Raw genomic sequence first — 23,450 nt, 5'->3', positions numbered from 1 at the left:
TCAAAAATATATCAATTTTATATACTTCATGTTTTTACAAGTCAGGCAAGGCTGTCACGTGACTGGGGCTAGTTCTAGTAGGAATGTAACATCTGATAATAATGAAGATATAACACTATATTGTAATATTAAACTTAAAGGTAATTTTGTTGATGGGGGGGGGGGGGTTGTAAAGCTAAACATATTTTCATGAACATTTAAAGAAAGAAATGTTTGCAGGCTTTTATTTTGACCAGAGTCACGTGTTTTTTCTTTGCTCTTTTCTGATTTCGACAGAAATGCACATGACTAATCACGTGATTTCTGCAAAACACGGGGTGGTGTGTATAAAAGTGGTCCAAGCAGCGCGCGCACACACGCTGACACACACACAGACAAAGTGAACGTGGTCCAGGTAAGAGGACGAGTCTCTTTAACACCAGCTCGCGGCTTCTTTATGGGGTTTATAGAGTCAGAGATTTAACTTAGTGTTTGTAAAGCACATGGAGGGGGTGGTGTGTGTGTGTGTGTGTATTTAATCAGATCTGAGTCAGGTTGTTGTTGTTGTTGTTGTTGTTGTTTTTTATTCCTTGTTTACAGACCATGTTATTAGTCTTTAACAGTCTTTAATCAGGTTAAGTGATCGTGCTGCTGCTGCTCTGGTCACGTGATCTGATCTCACTGCATTAACCGCTTGTAACCGTAACTTTGGGCGCGGCGGTTTAATAACATACAAACAGGCTTCACACGTGACTTTATTACTTTAACTAAAACAAATTGGAATATATTTGTTATAAATAACTGAGAGCCGAAAAACACATCAGTGTTTGTTGGTTTTAATCGTTTTCCTACAGCAGTGGAGTTTTCTGTCAGCGAGACCCACGCAAAAGCGATGACGTCATGAAACAGGGTTGCCAGATTTACAGAAGAAACCCCTCTCTGCAACTTACAGCAGTTACTGAACTGTATTTAACCTTGACTTAACTTTTTATGCAACCTTTATGCTAAACTTCTGTTTTAGTGCCGTCAGTTGATTAACTAGATTAAAAGTTCCAAGATAATCTCATTATTTAAATTGGCCATAGTCTGTGATTAATCATGATTATTTGCTATTTTAAATACTCAACTTTACCTTCATTGTAAATGAGCAGAGTTAAATTAAATAAATGTCAAACTGGTTACAGGATACAGATTATATGCCGTTCTATCCTGTCTCAGACATTAACATTTAACAAATGTTAAATTTAAAATCCCTCCATTGGGACTGGTGCTGCATACCGTGGGGTGTGACCATACGGTGGGACTTGAACCTGGATCCTCAGGTCTGAAAACAACTTGGAGCCTCGGCCAGCTGAGCCAAAACTAGCACGTCTTACATCTAATGTTTTGTAGAAATGGTTCCACTTGAAGGTGGCTCGAGCACACAACTGTGTTTTTATCAAAACTTCCATCTTAAAGCTTTTTATAAAGATCCTTGGTAATTTTATCTGCGTTAAACATTCCAGGTTAACCACATGCATTAATAATCCACGCTAGGAAAGTTGTCAATAAAAGTGACAGTGTTGAACCGATTGGTTTGGTTTTTCTTCACACTAATAACCACCTTTGCATATGATGCGCATGTTTGCCAGATCTTATTTACACATAAACAAGGACTAACTTTACATTTTAAAATATGTACAATACCGCTGTAGTCACACCATTTTATTGCTCTCGTAACTACGCGCCATATCTTTCCCTCTAATAGCATTTTGCACACGCCATTAACTTATAGATTTCACATTATTTTCAGTCTTGAACATTCCTTTCTGGAAGACAAGAATATTAAATGTTTCATACTTGCGTGTGCATGTTCCCCCACCCTTATCAGTTTAGATTGTGTAATGTGTCACATGAGAGTTTAAAAGCAATAGTACTCGGAAGGTCTGCAGTTTCCATTTTCCTCTGGCACACGTCCCGGGATGTCAAATGTAGGCAATAGAGTGCCAGGTTATGACCTTAATCTGGTCCGTTCTAGGCTTGAGCATGATCAGATATCAAGCCTTATTATTATTATTTTTTTTTACCCTATTTCAACCTATAGGTATCAAGCTAACTATACACCTGCCCTAACTGCCTTAAGCTCCCAAAGCCTCTTAGATTTGTGTTCTGGTTTCTCAGTGTAGTCGTCCATGAGAGACGGAGTACTTGTCTGCATGACTGCAATTTAAACGGAGCCCTTCAATGTTCAGCCCATAATCTTGACTTCTTTAGTGCAGTTATAACTGAGTGATCAGGAGTGCTGGGCAGCTCTGCGTGTTCATTAAATGCAAGCTTCATGTTTGTGTGTTAGGATGAAGTGCCTGTCTTTGCTGTTCCTGGCCTGTGCACTGGCCGTGTGCTGGGCTCGTCCACATCTACGTCCGCTCTCTCCTGAGATGGTCGACTACATCAACAAGGCTAACAGTACATGGACAGTAAGTGCTGCTTTTTTTTAATCGGTTTGTGTGTGTAAGAGCCTGAGGGTAACTCTGTAATACGAGCAGATATGTTGTGGTAAGACAAGTTTTCACACTTTTAAATTGTTGGATTAGATTTCAAGCTTTGGACTTTGTCTGATCCTCTCTCCAGGCTGGACATAATTTTGGGAAGGTGGATTACAGCTATGTGAAGCAGTTGTGTGGAACGTGGCTGAAGGGACCCAAACTCCCCGTCATGTGAGTATATTTTTGTCCAGGGCCTTCAGGACGTACTGTACCTGTGAAACTACACTTCCTTAACGTGTCTCGGTATGACTGTATGCAGAGTCTGTAAGAGCGGTGAGTCAGTTGGAGTTGCTGAAGATAAGGAACAATAGTGTCGTTCTAGTGAAGCAGGAAATGTGTTGTGGGTAATCTGTCACAGGTTGCTTCAGCCTTATGATCAATCATATGACTGGCTTCCTTCTCTCACGGAGATGAAAGTTCAAGAGTGAGACTAAAGTCAGGAGGCTAAGTGATTTAATCTCCAGAACTTTTCTTTAATGTACTGTATGCTTGGTGTCTCTCAAACTGGAAGTTATTCCACATGGCTGAGATCTGCACTGTTTTGCTGCAAAACAAACTGGTCAAACAGTTTTTTTTTTTTTTTTTTTTTTTTCTTTTTAAAGCATAAACAAAATGTATTGTAATTTTCATTGTAAGTCACTGCAGGAAGTTAAATTTAAAGTCCTGTATTCAATTGAATTAGTTTTTTTTTCCGTCCTTTTTACTGCATCCTCATCATAAATGTGATCATCTGAGAATGATGTGTAGATCAGTGTGAAGTTGCTAAATGTGAGAATGGCAAGGTCATACAAACGAAAGGGGAAGCGTTACTCTGGCTTTGCATTACATGTCCCTTGTGATGACTGAATCACATGTTTTTTCCTCTTTTCAGAGGAGACGATCACTTTTCCGGCAAAACTAAAAGTCCAATAAAGCAGAATTTTTGATTAAGGAAAATAATTAATGTACTCTAGTTTAGAATGGAAGTTTCTGAGAATTATAATGTTAATGAAACTTAAAGTCCTTTTTGTTTAATTCCTGCATGAGCCTTTTTTGTATTTAAGTTAGCAACTTTTTATCCAAGGTAATATTTGTTACAAATACTGTTGCTCTAATGTCTACATGCAAACTTTATTTATTTATTTTTAACTGTAACTTGTAACAACTATTTCTTTTTATTTATACAAATTATGATCGAGACATGGCGTTTTGTCCACCCAAACCTCGTGTGTTTTTTAGAGTTACGGTTTTGCTAATTACTTATGGGGGGTGAAATTGAAGCAGAGCTGCCACTTTTGTCTTTGCACCATTTTTTTAATGAATAGTCGTTACGTTTGACCTGCCTCACTGCATTAAGTGCCTTGTTTTGGTCTGCATGTAGGGTTCAGTACGCTGGAACAGTCAAGCTTCCTAAGAATTTCGATCCTAGAGAGCAGTGGCCCAACTGCCCAACTCTAAAGGAAATCCGAGACCAGGGTTCATGTGGGTCATGCTGGGTATGTGCCTTTTATTTATTTATTTTTTTGACCAAATTTTCTATGATCTTAAATTAGATTTCCCATCCTGTGAGTTAAGTAGTAATTTTGCACCTGACTTGCAGGCGTTTGGAGCAGCTGAAGCAATCTCCGACCGAATCTGCATCCACAGTCAAGGCAAAGTGAGCGTGGAGATCTCTGCCCAGGACCTGCTGACCTGCTGCTCTGATTGTGGGATGGGGTGAGTGAGCAAACCTTAATTATCAGGGGTCCACACACACCATAGAGGGACATTGGGTTCATATTACATATTGTGTGTCAGTTTTGGAGTCTTTGCCCAGGCTTATAGTTATTCTAGCACTTTATTTAAAGCCTTGCGTTTGATACCACTTGGCATTTTCATGAGCGATGGACTTTAGCACTATAACTGATAAGAGAATCACTTTAGTAACTGATGGCTACAGACGGCACCTGGCGTCAGTGTTGGCTGGAACAACAACCGTAGCTAACCACGACACCTTTTGAAATGTTGCCCAAAGTTGGTACTAAACTCTGAGGCAAAGGGATAACTGAATCTTTTGCAATGCTTATTGTGAAGGAAATGTAGGAGAGGGGGGGAGAAAGCATTCGTTTCCTCTTCAGATAATTTCAGTTACAGGAAAAAAAACCTGCAGACCTTCACACGGACGTATCGCAGCCAAACTGGCAACAAGCGTCTTAATTACTCTTTACAGATGAATACACTCATTAACATGCATTTTATCTCTTTTGTGGATTATTGCAATGATTTTAAGTTTAATGTACCATATGAGCTTTGTTGGTTGGGTAAAGTAGTAGAAATGGAGAGTTTAATTTAATCACAAGAAGTATAACAGTTTTTCTGCTGTTACTAAATTAAAGTTGGATTTTGAGTGTTTATTACTTGTTCCTGGATGAATATGATGCTTCTCTTGGTTTTGCACATCAGTAACTTTGTCTAATCTGTGATGTAAATGTCCAGTTACACCACAACGCTTTGACGAGCAAACTTCCAGTTATTTCAGTGAAACTTGCAGCAGTCACCAGTTTCATGTTGCAGACGTGTCGAATGAGCAAATCCTTGGCTTTTATTTCTCTAACTTATGGAGAAGCTCAAGCTGTTTGTGACGCTGGTGTTGGAGTGAATTGACCGGTCTGGTGTTTTCGAAGAGATTGCACAGTTTACCATCAGTTTGAGAGACAAAAAGGGGCATATTTTAAACTTGACAATTTAAGCACTTTAATGCAGATATGCTGACGGTCTGGTGTGTTTGTATGAAAATATAAACCTACCATCTGGATTCATGATGTCCACCTCATAAATGTGAATTATTTTTAATTACGTCATTTAGACCAGGGGTCAGCAACCTTACACCCGCGCACACCTTTTGAACCCGTTTCCCACAGAAAAGAAAATGCAAGCCACTGTATTTCTGATTATCTTAAGATGTATTTTAATAAGTGGTCAACACCTGGGACCCGAAAATCACTTCTCTGCTCTATCACTCCAGATGTAACGGTGGATACCCGTCTGCTGCTTGGGATTACTGGACTACTCAGGGTCTGGTGACGGGTGGACTCTATGACTCTCATATCGGTAAGTGTATAATCGTCCACATGTTTAACATCTTAAAGTCTTTATTATTATTATTATTATTTTTTTCCAATGGGTCTTTGTGTTCTTTAGGATGTCGTCCGTACACTATTGAACCCTGTGAGCATCACATCAACGGCTCTCGCCCTCCGTGCACCGGTGAGGGCGGAGACACGCCAGAATGTGACCAGAAATGTGAACCCGGCTACAGTCTCTCATACCAGCAGGACAAGCACTTCGGTAAGAACCTACACCTCTAGACATGTTTGTTAGAGAACTTAAGACTGAATACAGTTCAACCTTGTAGAGTCGGAGACTTTAACTGCAGCTTATTTCACTTTTGTAGGAAAACAATCCTATAGAATTGAACCTGATGAGACTCAGATAATGCAAGAGCTCTACAAGAATGGTCCAGTGGAGGGCGCTTTCACTGTGTATGAGGACTTTCTTCTGTACAAGTCTGGTGAGCCATGAATTTTGACTTGAATACCGCAGTACTGTGGGGGGAGGGGGGGGGTCCTAAGTGCAGGGTCCTAATAAGACATTTTGGGGAAGAAAACAGCCGTTTTCTTCACCTGTTAGAGCTGATATCTAACATTTAGTGCCCAAGACCTTGTGTTTGCTGTATAAGCCTTTCATGGTGGTCTTTCTGTCTGATGTTCCAGGTGTTTATCAGCACGTCACTGGCTCTGAATTAGGAGGTCACGCCATCAAGATCCTGGGCTGGGGAGAGGAAAACGGCACCCCCTACTGGCTGGCTGCTAACTCATGGAACACCGATTGGGGCGATAATGGTAAATAATTGCTTTTTTCTTTTTTTTAATGAGGCTTGGGTGAGATTTTAACAATATTAAATACATTCGAAAGAGTTAAATGTAGGAGTGAGTACTGGACACCAAGAAAGATTAGCTGAAATGTTCAGATCTTTGCTCTCTGGTGTCTGGATGAGATGAACGAGATGCTCAGACTACTTCTCACTAGGAAAAGTTTGTGTATATTTAGTAGAAGGGAAAATGTAATGCCGAAGCAGCAAGAATTTTCTTGCAAACTAATGTGAAGGACAAACAGTGGATCATAAAATACCATGACCTATACTCTAGTGATTCATTAATCTATTTATTTAATTTTTAATTTTTATTTTGCTGCTTCAGGTTATTTCAAGATCCTGAGAGGTTCAGATCACTGTGGAATCGAGTCGGAGATGGTAGCTGGGATCCCCAAGTAACTCCTGTGTGTGAAGAAAACTGAAGATCGTTTATTCAGAAGAAGCAGCAATGATGTAATGGGACAAAATTTTGCAAAATCGTGTGTTTAGTATTTCAAGACTTATTTTTAAAAAAAATTTAATTACATTTTAGAATTTTCAGGTTGCAGATTATGCTTTTTATTTTTTTGTATGTTGAATTAATAAACGGACGTTGCTTTTTAAGTGATTCTGCAGACATTTCAAATAAAATGTACACAATCCCGTTTCTTAAATGGTTCACAGTTTTACTTGTATGTACTGTATATTACTTGTATGCAGTTTATTTGTGCAAAAAAAGGACTTCTGCAAATGTCTTCCAATATGCTGAAAGTGCAGATTAAAGGGACACAACACTAGATGCGTTTGCCATCTTCTTATGAATGTTAATCTTTTGAATGGAACATTCTGGGTAAAATTACCAAACAGTTATTTGAGATGCAAAAATAAGGTTATTTGAAATGGTTTCAGAGACCTGGTGGAAAGTCTGGACTGATGATTAAAACAGAATTAAGGCCCTCTGAAAGAAGATGAACTGGAAAGAGAGGAGTGCCCATTTCGCCAAAAGTACTTCTAATGTGCGTTAGATAGCCATCTACAGCCATTCAACCAAGGCTGTGTGTGAGCAAAAATAAAAAGGCCCCTAGACTCCCCCTCCCCTTGATCCTGGCAAACTTGGTGCAGAAGGCGGGTCACAACTGAAACTCTTGTCCAAATGAGTTTCCTTATTTGTGATTTAAAAGTTGTCTTCATATTTCACTATAGCTTTTTTACTTAAATTCCAGATTGCACACGGTGGGGGCCAAAATTTTGAGAATGACACAAACATTAATTTTCAGAGTCTGCTGCTTCAGTGTTTTTTCGATCTTTTTGTCTGATGTTACTCTGGAATATTGAAGTATAATTACAAGCGTTTCACAAGTGTTAATGTATTAGTCAATAAAAGCCTTTAAGTTTATGTAAAGATATTTACAGTGATGACCTTTTTCAAGATCACACCCTGAATGATGGCGCAGCCCATTCTTACATATTCAGTGCTTGAAGTTTGTCTGAATTCGTGGGGTGTCGACCAGAAGTTCTCAGTGGGATTAAGGACTGAGGAGTTTCCTGGACGTGGACCGGAAATGTTCTTAGATTGTGAGAAGCTGCTCTCGGGGGATGTTTTTGATGTTCAGAGAAAATGACTTTCCTCCAGTCCTCAGCAGTCCAATCCCTGAACCTAGTGCGGAATATCAGTCTGTCCCTGATGTTTTCCTGGAGAGAAGTGGCTTCTTTGCTGCCCTTCTTGTAATGTATGACTGTGAGCGCTAACATCAGTCCTGTGTCGTGCCAAAAGTAACGCATCCTTTAAAGTTGACAAAAAGTTCTAAAAACAATGAAGCAGCAGAATTTTAAAAATATTTTGTCTCAGGGCATTATGCTGACATTTAGCAGATTACTTTGTATAACCGTACTCAAAATATGCTTAAGTAGACGTCATCCATTTACATTCATACTTGCACAAAAAAGTACTCACCTTCAAATTTGCATAAGTTAAAAGAAGTGCTTGTATTGGCTCAGTTTCCCTTTTCATAGTAAATCCTCTCACTCGAACATGTAGTGCTGTTCTCATGACCAGCTTCACGTCTGATTTCCAACACGTTACACAGGCACGTAACAAAGGAAATGAAAGTAAAAGTACAGATATTTCCTATATGATGTAGTGTAGTAAAAGTAAAAATTATTTTAAAACTATATTAAAAAAAATACAAATGTGTGAAATATTCACTTACACAAAGTAAAGTTACTTAGGCTTCCACTTCTGCTTAAAATAATATTAAATTTACATCAATGCTTTTATATATAAACATGACCATCACCCAATTTTATTTCATTACTAATCCTTTTTTTAAGTCGTCCCACATTTCTTTGAGCCAGTAACTCCGTGAAGCAGTTAAACGAGGCCATCCTTCTGCCACACTATCTAGACAATTAATATTTAGAATCAGAAATACAGGTCTTGATTCATGTTAAATTATCTTCTAATTATTATATGACTAAATCATTAGTGAATTCTGTATCCAAACAAACATGATTGATGAATAATACAGCAAAGAAACTTAAAGTAACTTTCAGACAATCTTTAGGACAAATATATTTAATGTTTAATTATTAGCCCTTGTTCACACAGTGCATATGTAATCATGGTACAGACAGACAACAGAACCAACTAAATATCCAGGACCAGGTCAAGAGTCCTTTGTAAAACAAACAAATGAAAACTTAAAATGACAACCAAAGAGAAACAGTATGTGTGTGTGTGTGTGTGTGTGTGCGCGTGCGTGCGCAAGCAGAGGTACGAGATTAGCATGCCATAGAGCCGTTCTTGAATTTACAGAGGTTCGTTCTTTTACTTCTGCTCTTCCATTTCCTTTTTTATCTCAGCGATGTAGTGATGGTCCTTTCCAAACGAAACATTCATGATTGCAAGAGCCTGAAATTAAAATGAGCAAAAAGCGAATAAAGTTTAAAAAAAATTTTCCTTTACATCTTTAAAGGAGTTTCAAGTAACAACAAAGTGAAAAGGTTTAAGATCTCAGTCAGTAACTTTAATCTTCACATGATCTTCAAATCTTTTAATACATTTTACAGAATTTGGTATCAAAAGGTTGAAGCAATACATATACCTGGGATAAATACAGAAAACACTCCACACGTCTCATTTAAACTCGCATTACTTTTGCCGAGCCCTTATTAAGAGGAACGTATGCAACTTTAAACATCTTAAACACAGGGACACCACAAGTGGCCCAAGAAGGCGTAGTGGTTAGCGACTCGCTCCTCCAGGGCTGGGAGTCGAACCACGTCTGTGCATTGGGGGGTTTCCTCTGCACAGTTTCCTCCCGCAGTCCAAAGACATGCAGACATGTACAGTAGGCTGATTGTCATTTCCAGTCACTGTGTGTAACAAACCCAATGAAACCCACTGGAGCAGGTGCTGATGTTCAACTGGGTCCCAGTTTAAGCAAAAATGAACTGGTGAGTGAGTTCCTCCGTCCACCATTATGGTGGTATCAGTACAAGGACGAAACCTCGACCTCGACCCAGTGCACCAGACTCATTTAACTCCAACATCTATTAACATCATGATAGTGTGAGAGGACCATGCTCTCGATCATTCTTGAGAAAAAAGGGGAACTTTATCTATTCACAGAGGCTGCGGCAAACTTATGAGGCATCATCGTGCTCTGATGTACTGCAATATCTACCATGCTGGATTTAAATAACGTCCTGCACACCACTCGTGGAAACGTTTCCACCTGGGAGCGTACAAGGCATGTGCACTAGAGGCTCTCGTGTTCAAAAGAGTTTCATCAACAGCTTAACCTGGAACCTTTTTTTGCTCTTTAGGCAGGCAGAGGTGACCAGGCCAAGAGTGTCGGATCTATTCAGGGAGGAATCCTTAACTGACACGAGTAAACATCTTAAACACTTCTGGGTGAAGGTGCCACCAGCCTGGGCACAGGCACCATCACAACATCTGCTGCACCACTGTGGCATCTCACAGCACAAGCAGGTTTCAGTGAGTTCAGCTGAGGAAATGACACACAGACTACGGCGAGTGGACGAACGGTGCCACACTGCTGGTCTATCGGTCTCTGTTCCTCACATGGTTTCGTTCAGCAGACTGGAGGATCGAAATGCCAAACGACTCACCAGCTCCCCCTACAGGGCATCTTGGGAACTTATCAAAATGTTCACTGATGCATGGATGTCGGTGTTGACTCTCTAATCACATTTTTTTAAACTAAATATTTATTTTTCTGTAGTAAACACAGAATCAAGCTGGATTTAATCTAAAATTTTCTTCAAGCAAAAGAATAATGGAGGGTTTTGCATGTATGCACTAAAAGTTTGTGTTATTTATTTCACAAGAAATATTTACACAAGACTTTTGGTTGCTAATCTCTTTGGTTGCTAAAAATTGTCATGTAATAGACATGACGCTCTATTGATTTACACTACATGGAAAGTATTCACTACTATAATAAGGGCCAGTGTGTGTTGTTCTGAGTGTACTACAGAGATGTGCTGTAGTATCTGGAGAGGCCACGCCCTTTATTCAATAATTATATTGTCAGCGGCACTTATAATATGACGGTTACTGACGGTGGACATTTTCATGTTCTAATAACTTGCACACACAAAATAACTTTTAAATTTGCTTATCTATAATAAAAACCAATGAAAGAAGAATAGAACTAAATATTTTTGCTGCTGCTAATTATTTAACGACTTGTACTTAAAGACACCTGACTGGGTTTTACATGCTGACGAGCTGCACGTCGTTCTGAGTAAAACACTCGGTGATGTCATGTTTTTACATTACATATATACCATGTGAATGAAGGCCGTCACCGAAGGTTTTCCGGTCGGATTAGTTCGTAGGTCTGACTTACACACCTTTGACATGAACATACAATGTAAAGGAGTCTAAGAGTAGCTAATGTATTACATCACTGAATACGACACCCATGAGCTCCAGCACCAGCAGCTAAGTTGCTGCAAGTTTTCTACAGACTTGAGTTTCAGTTTAAGTTTTAAAAACACATGATACCTTTTTTAAAGCTTTCACTCCTTGTGTTTTCTTCTCAAGTGCCATATAAAGTCTTCCAAGCTTCAGGTACATGGACGCCACGTTGAGAGAGTACTGAGGGTAATGCACACTGCGGAGGAAAAAAAAAAAAAAAACTGTCAGTGTCTAGACAAGCGGTATAAGCGGTCCTCTTATTACTAACGTCAAACATTATTAATATAAATAATCCATGCCACCTGTAGGGCTCCACTATTTTCTCTCCGTACTTCATGGCTCCGTCCCAGTCCTGCATATAGAGGCAGACGCCCATGGCCTGGTACATCATGTGCAGCATGTAAATATTGGTGTCGTCAAATATGGATCCCATTTTCTCCAGACTTAACTCGCAGATCTCTAGCAGGTCACTGGGGGGTGCTGTGGAGTCAAGGACTGTTCAAATCAATGACCAGAGACATGTTGAGACGTTGAGAGAGAGAGAGAGAGACGTTGAGAGAGAGTTGTCCTGCACTCTGGTGCCTTCTGTAACAGTACGTGTTAAAATAATGTTTTATAAATTAAATATAAATTATTATAAAAATAATAGTGATTTTATTCTGAAGTGACCTTAAGAAAAAACACTTTTAATGAAAATTTGATGAGTTAATACTGAATAAATAATTTAATTAATTACATAATATTTATTAATGATTAGTGCATGCTGGTTACTAACTCTACAGTTAGTTAGCAACACTAGCGCCTCTGTACTGATCACTAATGTCACAGAATGAACAGTCAGACCACCAGGGATCAAGTAAAAAACACTGTGTTCTAGCTTCATGTTTTCTTAGAGGAATGCTTTCTGTTTATTATGTGAGTATAGGAGAGCACAAGTCTAAGTGGACGTACATGACATGCGGAATCCCACAAGGCTCAATTCTTGCCCCGCTCCTGTTTAGCCTGTATATGCTCCCACTAAGTCAGATAACGAAAAAGAACCAAATTGCCTGTCACAACTATGCTGATGATACCCAGCTTTACCTAGCCTTATCTCCAAATGACTTCCCCTGCCAATGCATTGATGAAATTACCAAGGAGAAAACTCAGGTCATTACATTTGTAAACAAAGATGAAGCTCTGAAGGTGAATGCATACCTTCACTCTAGGGGTCAAACAATAAAGAATTGAGTCAAGAAGCTTGGGGTGATTCTGGAGACAGACCTTAGTTTCAGTAGTCATGTCATGTTGTATTTTATGTTTCTTATATTTTCAACTGTTTTATTTTGATTCTAAATCAAATTGTAATTAGTTTTAAAAAAGCCATTACAAACTGTTTTTATTTTAAATCAAATTGAATAGTTTTAGTGCTACTATTTTCTATTTTTTTTATGATGATTTTCTTCTCTTCTATGTAAAGCACTTTGAATAACCATTGTGTATGAAATGTGTTATACAAATAAACTTGCCTTGCCTTAACGTGTATATTGTGGAAAACATCTGAACAAAAGTTTGATTTTTATACATTTATACTACTTGTGCCTTATATTGCTACAGTTCTTACTTTAGTATTCCGTGTACCTTACGGCAGAATGTCACACACGTGTACACAATCCTAAACCACAAAGTGTGTTAAAAGAGAGAGAGAAAGACTGGTAAGGATATTCTTATAGTGCTTGGCTCTCCTGAATTCCTCAATAATGTTCTTGGCATACCGCACCATTTCCTGAATTTCCTCCGGCTCTGGAGACTTACTAAGCTTCGGACAAATCTTCATTTTAGCCTTGTCCTGTAAACCCACATCCGAGAAAACAAAAAGCGAGAAAATTAAATATCGATATAAAAAGTTCAGAACTGTAAAAGGCTGAAAGTCAAAAAGTAGGTATGTTATACATATACAGTCGGCCCCTAAAAGACCCTGGGTGTTACGTTCCTAAAGCACTCGTGAATTGTGAAAAAACACGGATTTTGGATGTGGTCAAAAAACCATATCTATAAATGCTTATTATTATAATTTAAACCCTAAATCTGCTCCCAAAACACTTTAATTTCATTTCAAACTCAGCTAAAAAAAAATAATGTAAAGGTAAACCTGTATACTGTACTGCTGAGTCTCCCTCAATGCCAGAATGTAAAACACTGATGTGACCCCGATATGTGCTGTAATTCATGCAAGTGTGTCTTCTATGGCATCAGTACTTGTAGGGTAAATACAATAATAATTTACTGTCCCAAGCCGAAGTTTCCCTCTACACGGTGGCTTTGTGTTTTCTCTACAGCACTAAAAAATGTATACAGTATTATATTTTATATGGAAAGTAGCTAAATTTACGTTAATATTTATGTCACAAAATTAGTACATTATATTGTCCTTAATAGTTAAAACGCATGAAAAATTATATATATATATATATATATATATATATATATATATATATATATATATACATATATTGGCACAAAAAAAGCCATAAAAACATTACATTACAGCACGGTGAAATTCTTTATTCTTCACATATCCCATTTTTGTTAGTAGGCAGGGGAGCTGGGCGCTGGGCCAGAGCGCTGGGTCGGCCCATTCTACAGCCTTGCTCGAGGGCCCAAGAGCAGCAACCTACCGGAGCTGGGACTCAAACCGCCGACCTTTTGACACACATCAGAGCCAACACTCTGACGAAGGCCATGTGAAGTTAAAATTTTTCTTCTGAAGAACGCAACAGGAGTGGGGTGAAATTGGAAAAATGCGCATTTATCATAAGGGTATTGCTTCCTAGCCGCAGCGTCACTGTCGAGTTCTCTAATTTCCTTTCACTCACATGATTAGACGCTCACCAGAGCAAATCGAGTTATCACTACTAATCCAGTAAACCAGTAATCCAATCAGGTTACGTTCTTTCAGCATAGTGTTTCGACCACGACCTCATCAGGCTTTTTTCAAACATATCGAAAATTAAGCAAAGCATGGCAGTTACATGTCAAGTGAGACAATTCCGCATCCTTACTGGTTTATACTGAGTTCCTGACAAGCTGTTTATCACTTTTTTTTTTGCAGATGTAGTGGTTCAGTTTGACAGGAGGTAAAGGAACATCTGGAAAATGGTACTTGTTAAATCTTAAAGACTAAACCAACCTTCTTTCCTATTTTTCGTGAGTTATAATCCTAACATTCCGTCAAACTGAGACTGTAACTGTTCCCAAAATAAATAAAACAAAATGCAGAAAACGCAAGAAAATCTGTTGTCGTGTAAAAGTAAGTATGATTGCTTCACACAGATCTGAAACGCTGAACTGATTTCCCTGTGAACGCTGTAAGAGACCCTGTTACTAATCATGGATTAAACAGAAAACTAAAAACATGCAAGAGATATGAATGAATTATATTAGATATGATGATTAAACTATTTCTGCTGCTGTTTACTCACCTTTATCTCACCAGAGGTTTTTGAGATGTTACTGTTCATAAAAAGGTCCACTGACCAACTTTTGACTCACATTTTCAGGTCCGAGTCGAATTTCTTTTTTTCTGCATAAAAGCATTAGAGGACGTGTGTAACCGTGTGATCAGGGGCAGCTTTTAACTCCAAAAGGCCTGAGAAAACCAGTTCTGTCACTGCAGGAAACAATCCAAGCATCCTTATTGAGAACTGGAATCGGACATCGCAGCAGACGCACGTCGTCATGGTGAGGACAGTGAAGGGACTATAAGAGTATGTATCGCACAGATCTACCGATCTAACCCGCTACTGTGGCCGGTTTGGTCGACCCCCAGGACGCTGACGAGTCCACGGCGCGGTGCAGCAGCTCTCTGGTATCACTGTACGCAGGGCTCTTGTGTTGAAGGGCGTGTTCGAGTGAGTGTGGTGACGGTTTCGGTGAGGTGAGATCAAAAGTATTTCTGCTTGATGTAAAGTGAACTGGTCGGTGTCAAAATTTCCAGGTCAAAGGGTCTCTTTATTACGATAATGCTTTAATGTGCATTATTATTGTACCTATTAGATACCACAATAAAAAATAAAAATAAAAACCTTTGATTTGGTGGTGCACTCTGTACAGTCACAGGTGAAGAAGTACGATTCCTTCAGCCTCTCATTCCTGTCCTCGGTAGAATACAGGAGGTCAATGTAACTGTTGAAAATCTGTTAGGAAACAAAATAAATAAATTTATAGTTTATGATAAAACATTCAGCTGAACCATAAGCACCTACAAATGTTTAGTAAATGTGCTTAAACATAACAGATATTACAGTCCTATGCATAATTTATTTACTGTGACGCTTTTTTTATTTTGTCTTTTTGTGGATATTACAGTCAGTCCCCAAGTTACGAACGAGTTCTGTTCTGGAAGCACGTTCGCAAAACGGATTTGTTTATAAGTCAAACAAAGTGAGTCTTGTACATCAAGATACACAATGTAAAAGCATTAAAAAAACAACAACACACGTTTAGTGTTTTGGTTTCACATTATACTCTCACAAAACTGCGCCTTCAAATCACAAGCGGAATTCCAGCGACGCAGCGGGGTCAGCTGACCTCGTTTAAAGGCTACATGCTACATACTGGACTTTAGACATTTTATACATTCACTTACACACTGACAATATTTTATATAATTGTAAATATTGTTATCTGGTGCACTGCAGTGTAGTTTGCATTGGCTTGTTCATATATTTGTAGAACCTATAAATATATATAGAACATATATTTGTAGAACCGGGATCCGTTCAAATCTGCAGAAATTCTCCTACTCAAATGTTCATAAGTCGGGGACTACAATATGTTCCTGAACCATCAACCCCTGGTCAAATCGAGACAGAAATTAAAAAGCAGCTCTCACACTCACCTCCTCTCCAGGGTTGATTTTCTGAACAGCACGAACCTCTGCTACTGTACCTTTATAGGTCACGATCACATTCGGATTACAGCTGTGGTTCATTAAAGCAACGCTGTGATTAAAAAAAAAAAAAAAAAAAGCTACATACATGAAGAATATAATTTTAATATTAATAGATTGTGATGAAGAGAGTAACTGCTCACTCTGGAAAGACTGCAGAGCCCAAATGAGACAACTCCTCATCCTCAATGGTAAAGCCGTTACAGTTCACCTGGGACAAAGAGAACAAGTGATCTACATCAACAGTGTGTCCACACGACCACTCAAGACCTTTACTGATCCCGTGTGGAATGTATTTCTTTTCTGTAGTCTTACACAAATCAAATAAAACACAGACTGTGTCAGCTCAGTGAACCCAATCCTCAGACTACAGAGCTTAGCTCTTAGCGTAGAATTTCACTTAAAGGAGCTCAGTGATATAGATGACTGATTTTTCTTTGTATGTTAGCAGTTTAAGTTAAAATGAGATTGGGATTTCTGGTAAATGAAGGCAGAAAAGTGATTGACATTTACAGAAGACTTCAAGCACAGTACGGTGATGAGACTCTTAGTCGCAGTTTAAACGGTGCAAATGTTTTAAAGAAGGCCGTACGTCCGTGAATGACGATCCAGGCTGAGGTGGCTCAGGAAACACACTGTAGTCATGAACATCATGAACATTCAACGTGTGGAACGCCTGATCCTTGACGCATAACTTGTGGCCAAAAGTCGCGTCTGTCTGTGGGAACTGCACTTGCACATTACAGAAACTCAGCTAGGAGGTATTAAAACCTTCGCCGTCCTTGCAGAGCCATTTCCACATGTTTCTCCACAAGTACGTGTGCAATTTTATGATGCTACCTACAATAAATTGTACATATCATCTCACTGTGCTGTCTGACTCGTCCTGGTGCCCCGCTTCTGGTTGGAGATCTCGTCACATGGGCGCCTCGTGTGGTCTGTCAGGGATGCGTGGGGTGACTGGGGACGGTTCCACTTTTCTACGAAGACGGTCCTGTCCTCGGCTGATGCGGACAGCTGTTCTCTGAGGACTCGTGACTGCAGTCGCTCGATAGTTCATGACTGAAATTCATACAAACTTCTCCACATCTCCTGTTATACTGAACTTCCAGCCTCCTAACACACAGTATGAGTGCAGATCAATCCCTGCTCTCCGTTATCACCCAGATGAGGATGGGTTCCCTGTCGAGTCCGGTTCCTCTCAAGGTTTCTTCCTATTACCATCTCAGGGAGTTTTCCCCTCGCCCTCGGCTCGATTATCAGGGATGATCTGATCATTCTGATTCACACGCACTCACATCTCATACAGACTTCCATAACTTTTTTTAATCGTGTAAAGCTGTTTCGTGACAATCACCATTCTTAAAAGCGCTATACAAATAAAATGTAATTAAGAAAATGACATATTTTTTTGTATTAATTCATTCATGTTATAATAAGGTTAAACAGTGCCGATGGTTATTAACCTAAAAATTATTAACAAATAAGACACTGTTTATTATGGGAGAGGGAAATCATGCATCAGTGAGGTTTTTTGACAAGTCGTCAATTTATTATTTGTTTTTTTTGCTTCGCAGTTTCCCTGGTCAGTTTCCCAGTCAGTTTTTAATCGGGAGATAAACCATAACACCATGCCCTTTTTGTAATTTAATAGAACAACGATTACTGTATCACTATAATTATTAAACTCACCGATAAACATTATAAGGTGAGTTACCTGGGAAAAAAGCTCTGCAAGAGCATCGTTACTAGGAGTATCCAGATGCTTCGAATAAAAGTGATGAAGTGCAGCAATGTTAGTTTGGTTCATCTCGTTTTTCTCGTTGTCCATCTTGTCCAGATCTTGACAAAATAAAAGAAACCACATGAATATGTGTAAAAGTTCAAGTCGACGATTTATTAAACATTAATGAAGGCATCTCTGTGCTTATACTGTATATTCTTTTGTTGTTAAGAATTTAAAAAAAACAAACAAAAACAAAAGTCACAGTTACATACCAGGGGTAGCTCAGTGGTTAAGGCATTGGACTACGGTTCGGAAGATCCCAGGTTCAAACCCCACAACCACCAAGTTGCCACTGTTGGGCCCTTGAGCAAGGCCCTTAACCCTCAACTGCTCAGATGTGTAATAAGATAAAAATGTAAGTCGCTCTGGATAAGAGCGTCTGCCAAATGCCTAAATGTAAATGTAAATTACTGCCGCACTTAAAGTCCTCTGCCTAATAGCTCTGACATTTCCCACTTACAACACGATGATTCATTCAGTTTAACATTTAATTCTCATCTCAGTCGCCTAAAAACAACAAGATCTCATAAATCATTTAATTATTCCATCTCTCAAAACTGTTTTGTGAGATTATTATAATCAGAGAATAGATAAATAGGTGGTGTAAAGTGTTCTGTACTGACAATAATAATAATAAAAATGACAAAATACAGTTGCTTTGATTTGTAAGCACGAGTCCAACGCCCGAGCCAATTCATGACCGGATACGAGAAGAATGAGGAACGAGAGGAGCCGATCTCATGAAGTTTGCCCAGACTCCTGTGACTAACAAACTTAATTCAAGTTGGCGTATGAACACAATGTCAGTGGCAGAACCTGACCTTCTCCTGATATAGCTCCTTTCAGCCTCCCTTCATATCGCCCCTACCCATTCAAAGCCTTGAAGAATAGTTCTCCAGGGGTCCTGAAGGACATTTTTGTCTCTCCTTGTGTTTACTCCAGTCCCTGTACCTGAGGAATGTGTTTTGTTAGTTAGGCCACACGGTGACCTATGAATTATTCACGCATAAAATCATCTACATTAAGTCCTGGCCCAGTGATAATCAGGAGCAGATGATGAGAGATAATCAGGAGGTGATCAGTAACTGCTGAATGCTGAGGGGTTGGAACAGACGAGAGGGGAAATGAGGTCGCTGCATAAATAACCTTTTTTTAATCGTAACTTTTAGCACTTTGCAGCCTGTCGCTAACTGAATCTACATCATTTAATAAAGGAATAAGAAGTGTCGAGTCTTTTCGACAATACTATGCATGAACTATAATTCCGGTAGATTAGGATCTCTATTTGCTAACAAACGCAGCTGCATGGTGTGTTGATTAACTTCCTGTAGTTGTACGAATCAGATTTAAGTCACGGCTGCCTGATTATTAAACCTCATGGTGTTCCACGCTCGCTTCAGACCACAAACCTCAGCTCAACTCACGACACAATGAAGACACGCATCAGTACTCCTCTCTCTCTCTCTCTCTCTCTCTCCTGGTGGAATGAACTTACCGGCGCGGTCACTGGCTGTCTCTAAACAAAGTCTGAAGTGTCGCCTCTTCACTCGGCACTTAAACGAGCACTGAATGTAGATTTTTCAAAATAAATAAATAATAAAAATAAATATAACATCTCTTTCTGTACCTTGTATTCCTGTAATTGTGGATTTTATACATTTATAAGCTGCCTTACTTTTAGAACCTTTGAACAAACTAAAACAAACAGCAATTCTCTTTAAACCTTTAGCTTTATTTGGTTTTGAACTAAACCTGAACTTCTTTATGCTGGGTTGTGGTCAGGAGGCTATGAGGCTCGGCTATAAACATGACATAAGACGGAATACTCACGTGATTCAAATTCTTTCAGCAATAACAATCTTTCTGACTGAGTCGGCTCTGTCTGGCATTTCTGATTTAAAAAAGAGGGGAAATGACAGATTATATTACAGACTATAATTACTTGCCATCAGTACTACAGAAAAGTATTGAAAAAGCAGTTCAAATAAATCACAGCGAGCGCAGCGCAATACATCCATGACATTTAGGGGGCGACGGAAATGACGTGACACAAAGCCGACCGTCTGCACCTTTACATGTTTAATCAAAAAAGGGTAACGTATAAAATAACTAAAAGTAGAAGGAATATTTTACTGGGAAACATAAACGTATCTGTCCTGAGTAACAGCACCTACATGTAGGCTCGGCTCACCTGCTTCATGAGGATTCTTGCGACGAGCTGGACCGTCTCTGGAGGACACCAGTTCTCTCCGTACGCGCACATGGCAGCGCACTCCAGCTTGTGCATGGACCAGTCTCCTTTCTAAAGCCACGGAAAATAAAGAGCTTTAAGGCACTGTTCACACACTCATTCATCAACACCACTCACACTCACGTTACGGGAACTCGACTGGGAGTCATCGCCACGTCCCCCGTACAGTCCTGATCTCGCTCCAAGACACTTCCACATGTTTGGAAAAGTCATTAAAGGATTTCCTGGGAGGCTGCGGTTCCAGACGTGAACCAGACAGACGTATACTGGGAAAACTTTTTACCTTGATGGTGTCCAAACACTAGTGAAGCACTGGGATATGTGCATTAGTGTATCAGGGGATTATATAGAGAAATAAAGGGAGTTTTTACTCTCAGAACTCAGATTTCTGGTTCCTGGCCCAGAGACCATGGATACGAGTTGTTTCAGCACGTGGTGTAGGTGTACTCTGCTTCTTGGATCGATGCCTCAGTGCTAGATCTCTGAATTCTGTTGTAACACTACATGTTTTCATACGAGACCGAGTGATTTTCATGAACAGTTTCCATCACATCATTTAAATCTAAGTTGCTGTTCATCTGCAGTGAAATGTGGCTCTTGTAATCGTTCCCACGTCTTCACTCAGCTGCTCATTAACGTCGCGCGTGCACGCGAGCCTCAAACGGCACCCGGGATTCGCTGAAGAAAGAAACACACAGAGCCCAGACTGAGCCGTCATTCTAAAACAGGCGAGACTATTATTAGCCCCAGAACTTCCCCCAGATCGAGTTACTGAACACATGAGCCGACTCTGGAGTCAGGGACATAAGAGCACTGCTAAGGAATTCCTTCCACTTCCTGTTTGATAACGTCGACTTCAGATACGTTTGAATGACACGACACGTTCCTGTGATACGAGAGAACGAAGAATCAGGAAGATACCATCAGGATCCGGCACGAGGGGGTTTAAAAGTCATTAGTGGGTTTAATAATCATAATACAGCAGGTTAGGTATACTTAATTTTTTATCGCAAGTGGTGAACATAAAACATTCATTATCACATTATTTATATATAATCACTTATAAATTATACATTATTATCACTATAATCATCACATTAGCCATACAACTGTAATACAACCAAATATATAAAAATATGATTAACAACATATATGATTATTTATTATATATATTATATAATATATAACATATTATATAAATAATTATCAACAAATAAGCAATAAATATTTGACAATTCAGTATAATATATTATTATTATTATTGTAACAATATTGTAAGAATTATTTAATGTGTATAAAACTTGATTTTATAAAGTAAACCTTATATAGTATCTACTGTACAAACATTAAAGGTTGCAGATTTATTAGAAACAGCTGCAAATTAGTCATTTTGGCCAAAAAAACTAACTAATTTTAAATAGGGGGTGAATAATTTCGAGTGCGTATATATACTTATAACATTATTACATTATCTAATTATACTAATTATTACATAGAGTTATAACACCTGATTATTATTATTAGCATCATATTGTAACTTGTAAAGAACATTTTGTTTCTTTGTATCTTTACACCACACGGTTTATAAACCCTCACTCACACCATCACGTGACATGCAGTACCTTATATGGCCGCTACTTTCATAAACCGTGGGGTGACTTATTTTCTTTTTTAATACATAACAACTGTTTATTGAAGGGCCCTCTAGCGGCCCTACACGGTATCTGCAACCATTTAAGGTGGAACGGTGAACTGGAACAAAAACAGAATCTTCAAAACTTCAGCGTCTTCTCCAAAACCTGTGTACAAATCTAACTGTGTCTTTAACGCTTACCTGACACTCGACATTGCAGTAGAAGGCCTGCTTACACTTTCCACACTTGGACAGCCTTTCACTTCTGAGAAGAGAACACACACACACACACACACACACAGGTCACCGCCTCACAGAGCGACCTTAACGCCCGGGGCTGAACGCTGCGCCCAGCTCAGTGAAACTGCGGAAGCCCCAAAGCCGTGCAGGTTACCTGGTGAAGCAGAACTCGCAGTGTCCGCCGCGCTCGTTCTCCGTCAGCACGTAGGCGTAAGCGGGACAGGCGAACACCAGCTCCCCCACCTGGAAGTGCCTGGTCGCCCTGACCCCTCGGCCTCTCCCCGGACTCAGGAATCTCTCACAGCCCTCCATTCCCTCACTACATGTGTCTCCCAGCGAGCAGCGCTTCTCACCTCCGCTAACGGCCGGGGGAGTTTAAACTGCCCTCCGCGGACACCAGGGAGAGTGAGTTTAGTAGATTTTAGAGATAATAACTACAGAAAGTCCAGCAGCAGCTTCTACCCGAGAGCAGCACATGGAGAGGAGAGGCTGGGCGGGGCTACGGCACGGACAGGGTTGCCACGTCAACATATATTACCCTACAATTGTCAATGAAAACCCATCATTCAGAACTGAAAAGAAAATGTTAAATAAAAAAAATAATCTGATCTTTAATGTAATCAGTGATATTATTATTATTATTATTATTATGATTATTATTAGAGGTTGAAGCCCACGTCCATGTCTGTGTGTCTCTCTGTACAGCAGAACTCTCTGTCTAACTTATTAATACAAAGAAATCCCATTCTGTAAGGTTGAGTATCTTACACCTTGTTTACACTAAGTTGTCCTTCTTTGGTGCTCAGACAAATACACTCCCTGTTCGGTAATCGGAGAGTGAATCACAAAGATGAAGATGAAGTTTTGTCTTAAAACCACTCCAGCGTGTTAAAATTCACTTATACCACTTCAGCGCTGTTATTTCAGCCAAAGTGAAAATATGAACTAATCCCAGTCAAAATATTCACTTTATCTTTTCTAATTAATATCTATTGGTGCAGGTGTTTGTTTACATTGAGACAGTAGCGCATTAGTAGATTATTTTACAGTAGATTATTATTCCCCACACATAACTGTTCATAACATCACTTTTACTCCACATTTAGATTCACTGATGGTGCAGATTAAACTTCAGGCGGAGATCTAAGGACTGCGGGAGATTTATTTAATTCTGTCCAGCTGTCGAGTTTAAGACGCGCCCACAGGTTGACGCACGCACAGTACACTGTAAAAACTTGTGGTTTATGAGCACAAAATTGCACATCACTTCCACTCGATATTTTGATT

At 39.4% G+C, this 23,450-nt stretch overlaps 2 protein-coding genes across 2 annotated transcripts; one reads left to right on the top strand and one right to left on the bottom strand.

Annotated features, from left to right (window-relative positions):
* Window positions 1-280: 280 nt before the first annotated feature.
* Window positions 281-7,172, top strand: ctsba (cathepsin Ba). The gene is made up of 10 exons (XM_053509738.1): window positions 281-394; window positions 2,312-2,435; window positions 2,590-2,675; window positions 3,865-3,979; window positions 4,084-4,199; window positions 5,488-5,573; window positions 5,664-5,810; window positions 5,917-6,033; window positions 6,236-6,364; window positions 6,722-7,172. The coding sequence occupies exons 2-10, from the start codon at window positions 2,313-2,315 to the stop codon at window positions 6,793-6,795; spliced, it is 993 nt and encodes a 330-aa protein (XP_053365713.1). The 5' UTR covers window positions 281-394; window position 2,312; the 3' UTR covers window positions 6,796-7,172.
* Window positions 7,173-8,934: 1,762 nt separating this feature from the next.
* Window positions 8,935-22,656, bottom strand: smyd2a (SET and MYND domain containing 2a). The gene is made up of 12 exons (XM_053510264.1): window positions 22,318-22,656; window positions 22,125-22,188; window positions 20,231-20,341; window positions 19,870-19,930; window positions 17,971-18,095; window positions 16,397-16,464; window positions 16,203-16,305; window positions 15,388-15,498; window positions 13,028-13,151; window positions 11,626-11,800; window positions 11,411-11,519; window positions 8,935-9,286 (listed from the first exon to the last, which is right to left on the bottom strand). The coding sequence occupies exons 1-12, from the start codon at window positions 22,473-22,475 to the stop codon at window positions 9,203-9,205; spliced, it is 1,293 nt and encodes a 430-aa protein (XP_053366239.1). The 5' UTR covers window positions 22,476-22,656; the 3' UTR covers window positions 8,935-9,202.
* Window positions 22,657-23,450: the final 794 nt, after the last annotated feature.

This window comes from Clarias gariepinus, chromosome 13 (assembly GCF_024256425.1).
Source record: "Clarias gariepinus isolate MV-2021 ecotype Netherlands chromosome 13, CGAR_prim_01v2, whole genome shotgun sequence".
Classification (NCBI taxonomy): domain Eukaryota; kingdom Metazoa; phylum Chordata; class Actinopteri; order Siluriformes; family Clariidae; genus Clarias; species Clarias gariepinus.
This window is presented reverse-complemented; position numbering and strand designations above follow the sequence as displayed.

What these genes read in the sequence shown, in the direction of transcription:
- ctsba (XM_053509738.1), top strand. Translation starts at nt 2,313, where the DNA reads ATGAAGTGCCTGTCTTTGCTGTTCCTGGCCTGTGCACTGGCCGTGTGC. An exon ending in AGGCTAACAGTACATGGACA is followed by an intron (nt 2,436 to 2,589) that starts GTAAGTGCTGCT and finishes TCCTCTCTCCAG; the next exon opens with GCTGGACATAATTTTGGGAA. An exon ending in GGACCCAAACTCCCCGTCAT is followed by an intron (nt 2,676 to 3,864) that starts GTGAGTATATTT and finishes GTCTGCATGTAG; the next exon opens with GGTTCAGTACGCTGGAACAG.
- smyd2a (XM_053510264.1), bottom strand. Translation starts at nt 22,475, where the DNA reads ATGGAGGGCTGTGAGAGATTCCTGAGTCCGGGGAGAGGCCGAGGGGTC. An exon ending in GCTGAAAGAATTTGAATCAC is followed by an intron (nt 18,096 to 19,869) that starts GTGAGTATTCCG and finishes TATTTTGTCAAG; the next exon opens with ATCTGGACAAGATGGACAAC. An exon ending in GGCTCTGCAGTCTTTCCAGA is followed by an intron (nt 16,306 to 16,396) that starts GTGAGCAGTTAC and finishes TTTTAATCACAG; the next exon opens with CGTTGCTTTAATGAACCACA.